Source organism: Ranitomeya imitator, chromosome 7 (genome assembly GCF_032444005.1).
Source record: "Ranitomeya imitator isolate aRanImi1 chromosome 7, aRanImi1.pri, whole genome shotgun sequence".
Taxonomy (NCBI): domain Eukaryota; kingdom Metazoa; phylum Chordata; class Amphibia; order Anura; family Dendrobatidae; genus Ranitomeya; species Ranitomeya imitator.
In genome coordinates this window covers 13,140,470-13,153,560 of record NC_091288.1, presented here as the reverse complement: position 1 = coordinate 13,153,560, position 13,091 = coordinate 13,140,470, and the positions used below count along the sequence as shown (strand labels likewise).

Here is a 13,091-nt window from a genome sequence, read left to right as displayed (position 1 = left end):
AAAAAGAGAATATAAGTCACAGACTCAAACAGAGCAAATAAAGATTACGAGTGGCAGGATGAAGGTGTATTTATAGTTAACTAGATGGTGGCCAGATTCTAACGCATCGGGTATGCTAGAATATGTATGTAGTTTATTTATGAAGTTTTCAGAATAATGCAATTTATACACAGGATTCGGCCGTCCGGGCGCGACCAATTTGCGAAGCGTGGTTCAAATTCCACGCCAATTCGCTGGTGGACTGCGCCTGTCGCTGATTGTTCGCGGCCGGCCGGGCGTGACCAATCAGTGAAGCCAGGGCCGGCTCCAGGTTTTTGAGGGCCCCCGGCGAAAGAGTCTCAATGGGCCCCCCTCTTTAACACATATCACGATTCATGATGCACAGATACAGCAGAGAAATATACCACAGCCATGTAGCATATAAGACAGCCCACGTAGCATACTGCACAGCCACGTAGCATATAGCACAGGCCACATAGCATATAGCACAGGCCACGTAGTATACAACACAGCCCACGTAGCATATCGCACAGCCCATATAGCATATAGCACAGCCACATAGCATATAACATAGCCACGTAGCATATAGCACAGCCCACGTAGTATATAATACAGCCACATAGTATATAGCACAGCTCACGCAGTATATAACACAGCCACGTAGTATATTGCACAGCTACGTAGTATATAGCACAGCACACATAGTATATAGCACAGCTCACGCAGTATATAGCACAGCCACGTAATATATTGCACAGCTACGTATTATATAGCACAGCTCACGTAGTATATAGCACAGCTCACGCAGTATATAACACAGCCACGTAGTATATTGCCTAGCCACGTGATATATTGCACAGCCCAGGTAGTATATAGCACAGAGACGCAGTATATAACACAGCCCACGCAGTATATAACACAGCCCACGTAGTATATAGCACAGCCCACGTAGTATATAGCACAGCCCACGTATTATATAACACAGCCCACATAATATATAGCAATGTGGGCACCATATCCTTGTTAAAAAAAAGAATTAAAATAAAAAATAGTTATATACTCACCTTCCGGCGCCCCCGGATCCAGGCGAGGCGTTTAGCGATGCTCCTCGCGACGCTTCTGTCCCAAGAATGCATTGCGGTCTCGCGAGATGATGATGTAGCGGTCTCGCGAGACCGCCATGTCATCATCTCGCGAGACTGCAATGCATGGCCCGGAGCGTCGCGAAGACCGAGAAAGGCGCCGGAAGGTGAGTATATGATGATTTTTTATTATTTTTATTATTTTTAACATTAGATCTTTTTACTATTGATGCTGCATAGACAGCATCAACAGTAAAAAGTTGGTCACACAGGGTTAATAGCAGCGTTAACGGACTGTGTTACACCACGGCATAACGCAACCATTAACCCTGTGTGAGCGCTGATTGGAGGGGGCACTGACAGAGTAGGAAGGGGCGAATTCGCGGGTGGACTGTGTCCGTCGCTGATTGGTCGTGGCCGCCAATCAACGATGCGGGATTTCTGTGACAGACAAACAGACGGAAGTGCCCCTTAGACGATTACATATATAGATTGTACCTGTATACAGGGATACATGACAATATCTGTCTGCAGCGACCACTAGGGGAGCTCCCTGTATAAAGAGATGGAATCTTATCATGTATCTCTGTATACAGGGAGCTCCCCCTAGTGGTGGCTGCAGACAGGATCTTATCATGTATCTCTGTATACAGGGAGCTCCCCCTAGTGGTGACTGCAGACAGGATCTTATCATGTATCTCTGTATACAGGGAGCTCCCCCTAGTGGTGGCTGCAGACAGGATCTTATCATGTATCTCTGTATACAGGGAGCTCCCCCTAGTGGTGAATGCAGACAGGACCTTACCATGTATCTCTGTATACAGGTAGCTCCCCCTAGTGGTGACTGCAGACAAGATCTTATCATGCATCTCTGTATACAGGGAGCTCCCCCTAGTGGTGACTGCAGACAGGATCTTATGTATCTCTATGCAGGGAGCTCCACCTAGTGGTGACTGCAGACAGAATCTTAACATGTATCTCTATATACAGGGAGCTCCCCCTAGTGGTGGCTGCAGACAGGATCTTATCATGCATCTCTGTATACAGGGAGCTCCCCCTAGTGGTGACTGCAGACAGAATCTTATCATGCATCTCTGTATACAGGGAGCTCCCCCTAGTGGTGACTGCAGACAGGATCTTATCATGTATCTCTGTATACAGGGAGCTTCCCCTAGTGGTGGCTGCAGACAGGATCTTATCATGTATCTCTGTATACAGGGAGCTCCTCCTAGTGGTGGCTGCAGACAGGATCTTATCATGTATCTCTGTATACAGGGAGCTCCCCCTAGTGGTGGCTGCAGACAGGATCTTATCATGTATCTCTGTATACAGGGAGCTCCCCCTAGTGGTGGCTGCAGACAGGATCTTATCATGTATCTCTGTATACAGGGAGCTCCCCCTAGTGGTGACTGCAGACAGGATCTTATCCCGTATCTCTGTGTACAGGGAGCTCCCCCTAGTGGTGACTGCAGACAGGATCTTATCATGTATCTCTGTATACAGGGAGCTCCCCCTAGTGGTGGCTGCAGACAGGATCTTATCATGTATCTCTGTGTACAGGGAGCTCCCCCTAGTGGTGGCTGCAGACAGAATCTTATCATGTATCTCTGTATACAGGGAGCTCCCCCTAGTGGTGGCTGCAGACAGGATCTTATCATGTATCTCTGTATACAGGGAGCTCCCCCTAGTGGTGGCTGCAGACAGGATCTTATCATGTATCTCTGTATACAGGGAGCTCCCCCTAGTGGTGGCTGCAGACAGGATCTTATCATGTGTCTCTGTATACAGGGAGCTCCTCCTAGTGGTGGCTGCAGACAGGATCTTATTATGTATCTCTGTGTACAGGGAGCTCCCCCTAGTGGTGGCTGCAGACAGGATCTTATCATGTATCTCTGTATATAGGGAGCTCCCCCTAGTGGTGACTGCAGACAGGATCTTATCATGTATCTCTGTATACAGGGAGCTCCCCCTAGTGGTGGCTGCAGACAGGATCTTATCATGTATCTCTGTATACAGGGAGCTCCCCCTAGTGGTGGCTGCAGACAGGATCTTATCATGTATCTCTGTATACAGGGAGCTCCCCCTAGTGGTGGCTGCAGACAGGATCTTATCATGTATCTCTGTATACAGGGAGCTTTTAACCTAAGCCTATAGTAATGTAGCAGGTATGAGCACTCCTGCATCATTGTGGCCCCATCAGGCCCAAAGCTCCATATCACCTACAATAACTACTTATACACCAAGGGCATCATCACATATGATACTACAGTTATGGCCAAAAGTTTTGAGACTGACCCACACTTTGGTTTTCGCAATTTGCCTCTTCAGTGTTTCCGCTCCTTTAGTCAGCTGTTGCTATGGTTACCAATGTCGTAAACATTCCATGCGTTTTTACACTTTCATTCACAAATACATGAAGTTTATGAAAAGCCTCAATATTTCCCCTCTGTATTGGGGCCCAGTCTGATTCACAGAGAGTGGACTCACAGCGTCATGGTTGGTTTTCTTATAAAAAGCTTCTGCAAACACGGACATGACGAAGAGGTTGATGACGAAGGAGATGAGCAGCGCGATGGTGGACTCTATCAGGAAGTACATGTTGGCTTCTTTCACCTCCTGCTTTTTCTTGCGGTCAATGTCTCTAGACTGAGGAAATGAAAGAGCATCAGTAATAGACCTGACATAGAGGATGGCGCTGTATGTGGATGAGTATATACAGTATATATAGCAGGTGAGGAACAAATGCTGAGACGTAAGAAGTTTTCACAAATAGTCTTTACATTTTGTTAGTTAATAAAAATAAATCATTAAAACTATTAACACTTCTATTTTTTAAAGCATCGATATATTGCAGCTACATTTACAAAGTGTAAAGACTATTTGTGAAAACTCCTTACGTCTCAGCATTTGTTCCTCACCTGATATATATATATATATTTATATATATACAGTTAGGTCCATATATATTTGGACAGAGACAACATTTTTCTAATTTTGGTTGTAGACATTACCACAATGAATTTTAAACAAAACAATTCAGATGCAGCTGAAGTTCAGACTTTTAGCTTTCATTTGAGGGTATCCACATTAAAATTGGATGAAGGGTTTAGGAGTTTCAGCTCCTTAACATGTGCCACCCTGTTTTTAAAGGGTCCAAAAGTAATTGGACAAATTCAATAATTTTAAACAAAATGTTCATTTTTAGTACTTGGTTGAAAACGCTTTGTTGGCAATGACTGCCTGAAGTCTTGAACTCATGGACATCACCAGACGCTGTGTTTCCTCCTTTTTGATGCTCTGCCAGGTCTTCACTGCGGTGGTTTACAGTTGCTGTTTGTTTGTGGGCCTTTCTGTCTGAAGTTTAGTCTTTAACAAGTGAAATGCTGCTCAATTGGGTTGAGATCAGGTGATGGACTTGGCCATTCAAGAACATTCCACTTCTTTGCTTTAATAAACTCCTGGGTTGCTTTGGCTTTATGTTTTGGGTCATTGTCCATCTGTAGTATGAAACGACGACCAATCAGTTTGGCTGCATTTGGCTGGATCTCAGCACACAGTATGGCGGCTCTGAAGACCTCAGAATTCATTCGGCTGCTTCTGTCCTGTGTCACATCATCAATAAACACTAGTGACCCAGTGCCACTGGCAGCCATGCATGCCCAAGCCATCACACTGCCTCCGCCGGGTTTATACATGCCCGCGCCATCACACTGCCTCCGCCGGGTGTTACAGATGATGTGGTATGCTTTGGATCATGAGCTGTACCACGCCTTCGCCATACTTTTCTCTTTCCATCATTCTGGTAGAGGTTGATCTTGGTTTCATCTGTCCATAGAATGTTCTTCCAGAACTGTGCGGCTTTTTTAGATGTTTTTAGCCTTTTTATTCTTGATGTTTATGAGTGGCTGCACCGTGCAGTGAACCCTCTGTATAGATTTGGATATTGATACGCCGACCTCCTGGAGAGTGTTGGTCACTTGGTCGGCTGTTGTGACGGGGTTTCTCTTCACCATGGAGATTATTCTGCGATCATCCACCACTGTTGTCTTCCGTGGGCGCCCAGGTCTTTTTGCATTGATGAGTTCACCAGTGCTTTCTTTCTTTCTCAGGATGAACCAAACTGTAGATTTTGCCACTCCTAATATTGTAGCAATTTCTCGGATGGGTTTTTTCTGTTTTCGCAGCTTAAGGATAGCTTGTTTCACCTGCATGGAGAGCTCCTTTGACCGCATGTTTACTTCACAGCAAAATCTTCCAAATGCAGCACCACACCTCAAATCAACTCCAGGCCTTTTATCTGCTTAATTGATAATGACATAATGAAGGGATTGCCCACACCTGTCCATGAAATAGCCTTGGAGCCAATTGTCCAATTACTTTTGGTCCCTTTAAAAACAGGGTGGCACATGTTACGGAGCTGAAACTCCTAAACCCTTCATCCAATATTAATGTGGATACCCTCAAATGAAAGCTGAAAGTCTGAACTTCAACTGCATCTGAATTGTTTTGCTTAAAATTCATTGTGATAATGTCTATAACCAAAATTAGAAAAATGTTGTCTCTGTCCAAATATATATGGACCTAACTGTATATATATATATATATATATATACATACAGGCAACACACACTGTATACAGGATACATATATACAGTTACGATGCCATGATGGAAAATGTAGTGGTTATATTACACCAGGAGGTGTAATATATGGCTCAGCAGACAGTATCACACAGGAGAGGATTAGATACACGGCTCAGCAGACAGTATCGCATAGGAGAGGATTAGATACTCAGCTCAGCAGACAGTATCACACAGGATAGGATTAGATACACGGCTTAGCAGTCAGTATCACACAGGAGAGGATTAGATACACGGCTCAGCAGACAGTATCACACAGGATAGGATTAGATACACGGCTCAGCAGACTGTATCACAGGAGAGGATTAGATACACTGCTCAGCAGTCAGTATCACACAGGATAGGATTAGATACACAGCTCAGCAGACAGTATCACACAGGAGAGGATTAGATACACAGCTCAGCAGACAGTATCACACAGGAGAGGATTAGATACACAGCTCAGCAGACAGTATCACACAGGAGGGGATTAGATACACGGCTCAGCAGACAGTATCACACAGGAGAGGATTAGATACACGGCTCAGCAGTCAGTATCACACAGGAGAGGATTAGATACACGGCTCAGCAGACAGTATCCCACAGGAGAGGATTAGATACATGGCTCAGCAGACAGTATTCCACAGGAGAGGATTAGATACACGGCTCAGCAGACAGTATCACACAGGATAGGATTAGATACACGGCTTAGCAGTCAGTATCACACAGGAGAGGATTAGATACACAGCTCAGCAGACAGTATCACACAGGATAGGATTAGATACACGGCTTAGCAGTCAGTATCACACAGGAGAGGATTAGATACACGGCTCAGCAGACAGTATCACACAGGATAGGATTAGATACACGGCTCAGCAGACTGTATCACAGGAGAGGATTAGATACACTGCTCAGCAGTCAGTATCACACAGGATAGGATTAGATACACGGCTCAGCAGACAGTATCACACAGGAGAGGATTAGATACACAGCTCAGCAGACAGTATCACACAGGATAGGATTAGATACACGGCTCAGCAGACAGTATCACACAGGAGAGGATTAGATACACGGCTCAGCAGACAGTATCCCACAAGAGAGGATTAGATACACAGCTCAGCAGACAGTATCCCACAGGAGAGGATTAGATACACGGCTCAGCAGACAGTATCACACAGGAGAGGATTAGATACACAGCTCAGCAGACAGTATCACACAGGATAGGATTAGATACACGGCTCAGCAGACAGTATCACACAGGAGAGGATTAGATACACAGCTCAGCAGACAGTATCACACAGGATAGGATTAGATACACGGCTCAGCAGACAGTATCACACAGGAGAGGATTAGATACACAGCTCAGCAGACAGTATCACACAGGATAGGATTAGATACACGGCTCAGCAGACAGTATCACACAGGAGAGGATTAGATACACGGCTCAGCAGACAGTATCCCACAGGAGAGGATTAGATACATGGCTCAGCAGACAGTATCCCACAGGAGAGGATTAGATACACGGCTCAGCAGACAGTATCACACAGGATAGGATTAGATACACGGCTTAGCAGTCAGTATCACACAGGAGAGGATTAGATACACGGCTCAGCAGACAGTATCCCACAGGAGAGGATTAGATACACGGCTCAGCAGACAGTATCGCATAGGAGAGGATTAGATACTCAGCTCAGCAGACAGATTACTTTTCTTGCTGTGAAAATTTCACCAATGAAAAGCGTGAGAAATAATAAAGAGGAAGATAATAAATCAGACACGTCCCGTCATCCTTTTCTATGAGGCGCGTTATCGGCGATTTCCCAGTATACAGCTGGCATTGATTTTAGGTGCGGTAACGTTCCCCCCGAGTCCAGGTTTCTCAATTGGGAGTGATCTAGATAACAATTCCTATAGTCCGGCACTTAGTACCCCAATAATTCTGATCTCTCCTGCAGACGATGTACAGAACGGTGTTATAATCTGGATTATCCCGCAGCAGCAGGTTGGTCGGGTCATCTACGACTGTCTGATGATGCAGATAATGCGCACATTATATTTGTGATACATGACTTCTGTTTTCATGAACCTGGAATGTCATGTAACTGAGCCCCCATTAATAGAAGCCCCCGGCTTACCTTGACGAGTGAGGAGTGCAGGAAGATGTTGTGCGGCATGATGATGGCGCCAATGATGCCGACAGCTTGGAGCAACTCCTCAGATCCGCAGCCGGAGCAGTACGGGTAGAACATGCCCTTTATCACCTCTCGCTGGTCCGGACGCACCACCACGTACTGCAACATGGAGGGAAAACAGTTACTATGAATGTGCGAGCGCAGGGTCCGTGCAGATCTATGGACATGGTGACGGCTGCCACAGAGCACGGGGGGCGATGTGCGTCCGACCCGGTGATCCCCATCCTCACCTCGTAGCCGAATGTCACCGCCATTATAGTAATAAGTAAGGCGAAGAAAGCTTCCAGCTTCCTGAGACCTGCAGGAAACACAGGACAAAGATACGGCTGAGAATACCCGATCGGTCACATAATCCAGATTATATTCCTGTAATCTCACCGTATTTATCCAGGAAGAGGAAGAAGAGCGTGTCAATGATGGTGATGAGAACACCGCCCCAAAGGGGAATCCTGCAAAACATGCACGAGATACTGAGCAGGGTCTCCATATTACACAGACCCCCATAACATTACCAGTCACAGTCCCCCATAATAGTGCCAGCTATGAGATCCCCCTAGCGTAGAATACGGGCGAGTGCTGTGCGAGAAAACATCCCATAGCGCTCGGCCCAAAGTTAGTCTATGGGGCAGCTCCCGTCAGCGTTCATTTTCTCAGGCGTATTCAGCGTGAGTGTAAAATCTCAGCATGCTGCGTATATCGCCCGAGTTTCGCCAATGCAAGCCTATGGACGCAGAGTGCTGTCCGATTTTTATGCACCGATCTCCTTTTGAAAAGCCGGCAATTCATGTGCTGCGTACAGTAAAATCACACTGACAGGTTAGAATAGAATAGATATATACACATAGAATACTGTAGTGTACATACTGTATATACTCGTGTATAAGCCGAGTTTTTCAGCACATTTTTTTGTGCTGAAAACGCCCCCATAGGCTGGGGAGGGGGAGGGGGAGCAGCGGAGGAGCGGGTCACAGAGGCAGGAGGCGGCGGCTTATACACGAGACAATGTCCCAGAAAGACGGCGGGGGAGGGGGAGCGGCTGAGCTGCGGGTCACAGAGGCCGGAGCCGGCGGCTTATTCTTGAGTCATTGTCCCAGAAAGACGGCGGGGGAGGGGAGCGGCGGAGCAGTGGGTCACAGAGGCCGGAGCCGGCGGCTTATTCTTGAGTCATTGTCCCAGAAAGACGGCGGGGGAGGGGGAGCGGCGGAGCAGTGGGTCACAGAGGCAGGAGCCGGCGGCTTATACACGAGACAATGTCCCAGAAAGACGGCGGGGGAGGGGAGGAGCAGCGGGTCACAGAGGCCGGAGCCGGCGGCTTATTCTTGAGTCATTGTCCCAGAAAGACGGCGGGGGAGGGGAGGAGCAGCGGGTCACAGAGGCAGGAGCCGGCGGCTTATTCTTGAGTCATTGTCCCAGAAAGACGGCGGGGGAGGGGAGGCGGCGGAGAAGCGGGTCACAGAGGCAGGAGCCGGCGGCTTATACATGAGTCATTGTCCCAGAAAGACGGCGGGGGAGGGGAGGAGCAGCGGAGGAGCGGGTCACAGAGGCAGGAGCCAGAGGCTTATACATGAGTCAATGTCCCAGAAAGACAGCGGGGGAGGGGAGCGGCGGAGCAGCTGGTCACAGAGGCAGGAGCCGGCGGCTGAGGCTAAAGCCTGTGCCCGCTGTTAAAGGGACACTGTCACCTGAATTTGGAGGGAACAATCTGCAGCCATGGAGGCGGGGTTTTTGGGAGTTTGATTCACCCTTTCCTTACCCGCTGGCTGCATGCTGGCTGCAATATTGGATTGGAGTTCATTCTCTGTCCTCCATAGTACACGCCTGCGCTGTGCAAGATTGCCTTGTGCAGGCATGTACTACGGAGGACAGAGAATGAACTCCAATCCAATATTGCAGCCAGCTTGCAGCCAGCGGGTAAGGAAAGGGTGAATCAAAAAACCCCGCCTCCATGGCTGAAGATTGTTCCCTCCAAATTCAGGTGACAGTGTCCCTTTAAAGACAAATGAATATTCACTGCTCTGGCAATGAATATTCATTTCTCTATGGCTGCCGTCACACTATCAGTATTTGGTCAGTATTTTACATCAGTATTTGTAGCCAAAACCAGGAGGGGGTGATAAATGCAGAAGTGGTGCAGATGTTTCTATTATACTTTTCCTCTGATTGTTCCAGTCCTGGTTTTGGCTACAAATACTGATGTAAAATACTGACCGAATACTGATAGTGTGACGGCAGCCTTATAGCGCACAGTTACAGGCGCCGGCTTCCAGCACACATCCTACTTCTTGGAGAGACAGATGTCAGTATATGGGGATCTTACCGTCCGGCTGACAGCAGGCTAAAGGCAATGGCGGTACCAATGACTTCCTGCATATCTGACCCAATAATGGCTATTTCCACTAAGATCCACAGTAACCATCGAGGAGCCTGAGGCACAAAGAATATGGATTATATATCAGAACAAGCCTTCTGAAGTCAAAGCCATGAGGCATTCCACACGATCTGCCCCCCAAATCCAAAAATCCCAGGAAAGAAGTCTGCAAACACTTTTGTACTTTTTTTTAACTTCCATTCACATTCAAAGCAGATTTCAGAATCCTCCTGGTCGTCCTTGGAAACAGACAACATTTTAGCTCCTCCCTGTTGTCAGACATGTAATCTAGCAGATTACTGGTGTCCATACACAATGGAGCAGTGGCAGCGGCTGATCTCCTGTGGAATCTCAGTGATGTGACTGGTGAGTATGACCTTACCTTTGGGTAGTAAGAACGGCAAATCTGCGCCAAGTCTCTACCAGTGACCACACCGAGCCGTATGGCCAACCGCTGGCATATAAGACCAAGGAAGGTGGCGCCAAGGAGAACCCACAAGAGCTGGGAGGATACAGAGATAACGCCATTAGTGTGGACCCGATAGCAGAATGCCCTGCAGGTGACGAGGATCTCACTATACACTGAGTTTGGGTAAAAGTTTTGGCTCTCACCTTAAATCCAGCAATTGCTCCGCACTGCAGGTCAGACTCAATGTTCCCAGGGTCCAGGTAGGCGATGCTCATAAGGAACCCGGGTCCTGTAAACGCCCAGAGCTTGCGGAAGCTGAATCCAGGCTATGGGGGGGTCAGAGAAACAGGGCAGAAAGCGGGTCAGATACAGGGTAAGGGGTAAATTAGTTCAACCATGGGACCACATAAATCAGAGGGGTAAGGTTAGGAAGAATCGAGCTGGAACCATGCCATGACCACAAAACAGCCACTGATGGGGTCCACATGCTGAGACTGCCCACCCAGGTGAAGAAATATCACATTTTGGGAGAAGCCATTACTAGGGCGCTCCTTACAGATTGTATCTGCTAGTACTGTAGTCAGTGGGATTCAGCCGCAGGCAGGGAGCTCCCCCTAGTGGTGGCTGCAGACAGGATCTCATCATGCATCTCTGTATGCAGGGAGCTCCCCCTAGTGGTGGCTGCAGACAGGATCTTATCATGCATCTCTGTATACAGGGAGCTCCCCCTAGTGGTGGCTGCAGACAGGATCTTATCATGTATCTCTGTATACAGGGAGCTCCCCCTAGTGGTGGCTGCAGACAGGATCTTATCATGTATCTCTGTATACAGGGAGCTCCCCCTAGTGGTGGCTGCAGACAGGATCTTATCATGTATCTCTGTATACAGGGAGCTCCCCCTAGTGGTGGCTGCAGACAGGATCTTATCATGTATCTCTGTATACAGGGAGCTCCCCCTAGTGGTGACGGCAGACAGGATCTTATCATGTATCTCTGTATACAGGGAGCTCCCCCTAGTGGTGGCTGCAGACAGGATCTTATCATGTATCTCTGTATACAGGGAGCTCCCCCTAGTGGTGGCTGCAGACAGGATCTTATCATGTATCTCTGTATACAGGGAGCTCCCCCTAGTGGTGGCTGCAGACAGGATCTTATCATGCATCTCTGTATACAGGGAGCTCCCTCTAGTGGTGGCTGCAGACAGGATCTTATCATGTATCTCTGTATACATGGAGATCCCTCTAGTGGTGGCTGCAGACAGGATCTCATCATGTATCTCTGTATACATGGAGCTCCCCCTAGTGGTGGCTGCAGACAGGATCTTATCATGTATCTCTGTATACAGGGAGCTTCCCCTACTGGTGGCTGCAGACAGGATCTTATCATGCATCTCTGTATACAGGGAGCTCCCCCTAGTGGTGGCTGCAGACAGGATCTTATCATGTATCTCTGTATACAGGGAGCTCCCTCTAGTGGTGGCTGCAGACAGGATCTTATCATGTATCTCTGTATACATGGAGATCCCTCTAGTGGTGGCTGCAGACAGGATCTCATCATGTATCTCTGTATACATGGAGCTCCCCCTAGTGGTGGCTGCAGACAGGATCTTATCATGTATCTCAGTATACAAGGAACTCCCCCTAGTGGTGGCTGCAGACAGGATCTTATCATGTATCTCAGTATACAAGGAACTCCCCCTAGTGGTGGCTGCAGACAGGATCTCATCATGTATCTCAGTATACAAGGAACTCCCCCTAGTGGTGGCTGCAGACAGGATCTCATCATGTATCTCTGTATACATGGAGCTCCCTCTAGTGGTGGCTGTAGACAGGATCTTATCATGTATCTCAGTATACAAGGAACTCCCCCTAGTGGTGGCTGTAGACAGGATCTTATCATGTATCTCAGTATACAGGGAGCTCCCCCTAGTGGTGGCTGCAGACAGGATCTTATGTATCTCTGTACACAGGGAGCTCCCCCTAGTCGTGACTGCAGACAGAATCTTATCATGTATCTCTGTATACAGGGAGCTCCCCCTAGTGGTGGCTGCAGACAGGATCTTATCATGTATCTCTGTATACAGGGAGCTCCCCCTAGTGGTGGCTGCAGACAGGATCTTATCATGTATCTCTGTATACAGGGAGCTTCCCCTAGTGGTGGCTGCAGACAGAATATTATCATGTATCTCTGTATACAGGGAGCTCCCCCTAGTGGTGGCTGCAGACAGAATATTATCATGTATCTCTGTATACAGGGAGCTTCCCACTAGTGGTGGCTGCAGACAGAATCTTATCATGTATCTCTGTACACAGGGAGCTCCCCCTAGTGGTGGCTGCAGACAGAATATTATCATGTATCTCTGTATACAGGGAGCTCCCCCTAATGGTGGCTGCAGACAGAATATTATCATGCATCTGTATA

At 47.7% G+C, this 13,091-nt stretch overlaps 1 protein-coding gene across 1 annotated transcript in view; it reads right to left on the bottom strand.

The window, feature by feature from the left end:
- SLC11A1 (solute carrier family 11 member 1) overlaps positions 1-13,091 on the bottom strand; it is a 51,086-nt gene that overhangs the window by 22,993 nt on the left and 15,002 nt on the right. Inside the window, exons 3-9 of the mRNA XM_069732716.1 lie at positions 10,874-10,996; positions 10,644-10,763; positions 10,211-10,317; positions 8,272-8,342; positions 8,124-8,191; positions 7,837-7,992; positions 3,570-3,728 (exon numbers count right to left, since the gene is read on the bottom strand). Of these exons, the coding sequence (XP_069588817.1) occupies positions 3,570-3,728; positions 7,837-7,992; positions 8,124-8,191; positions 8,272-8,342; positions 10,211-10,317; positions 10,644-10,763; positions 10,874-10,996 (804 nt within the window). The remainder of the gene's footprint in view (positions 1-3,569; positions 3,729-7,836; positions 7,993-8,123; positions 8,192-8,271; positions 8,343-10,210; positions 10,318-10,643; positions 10,764-10,873; positions 10,997-13,091) is intronic.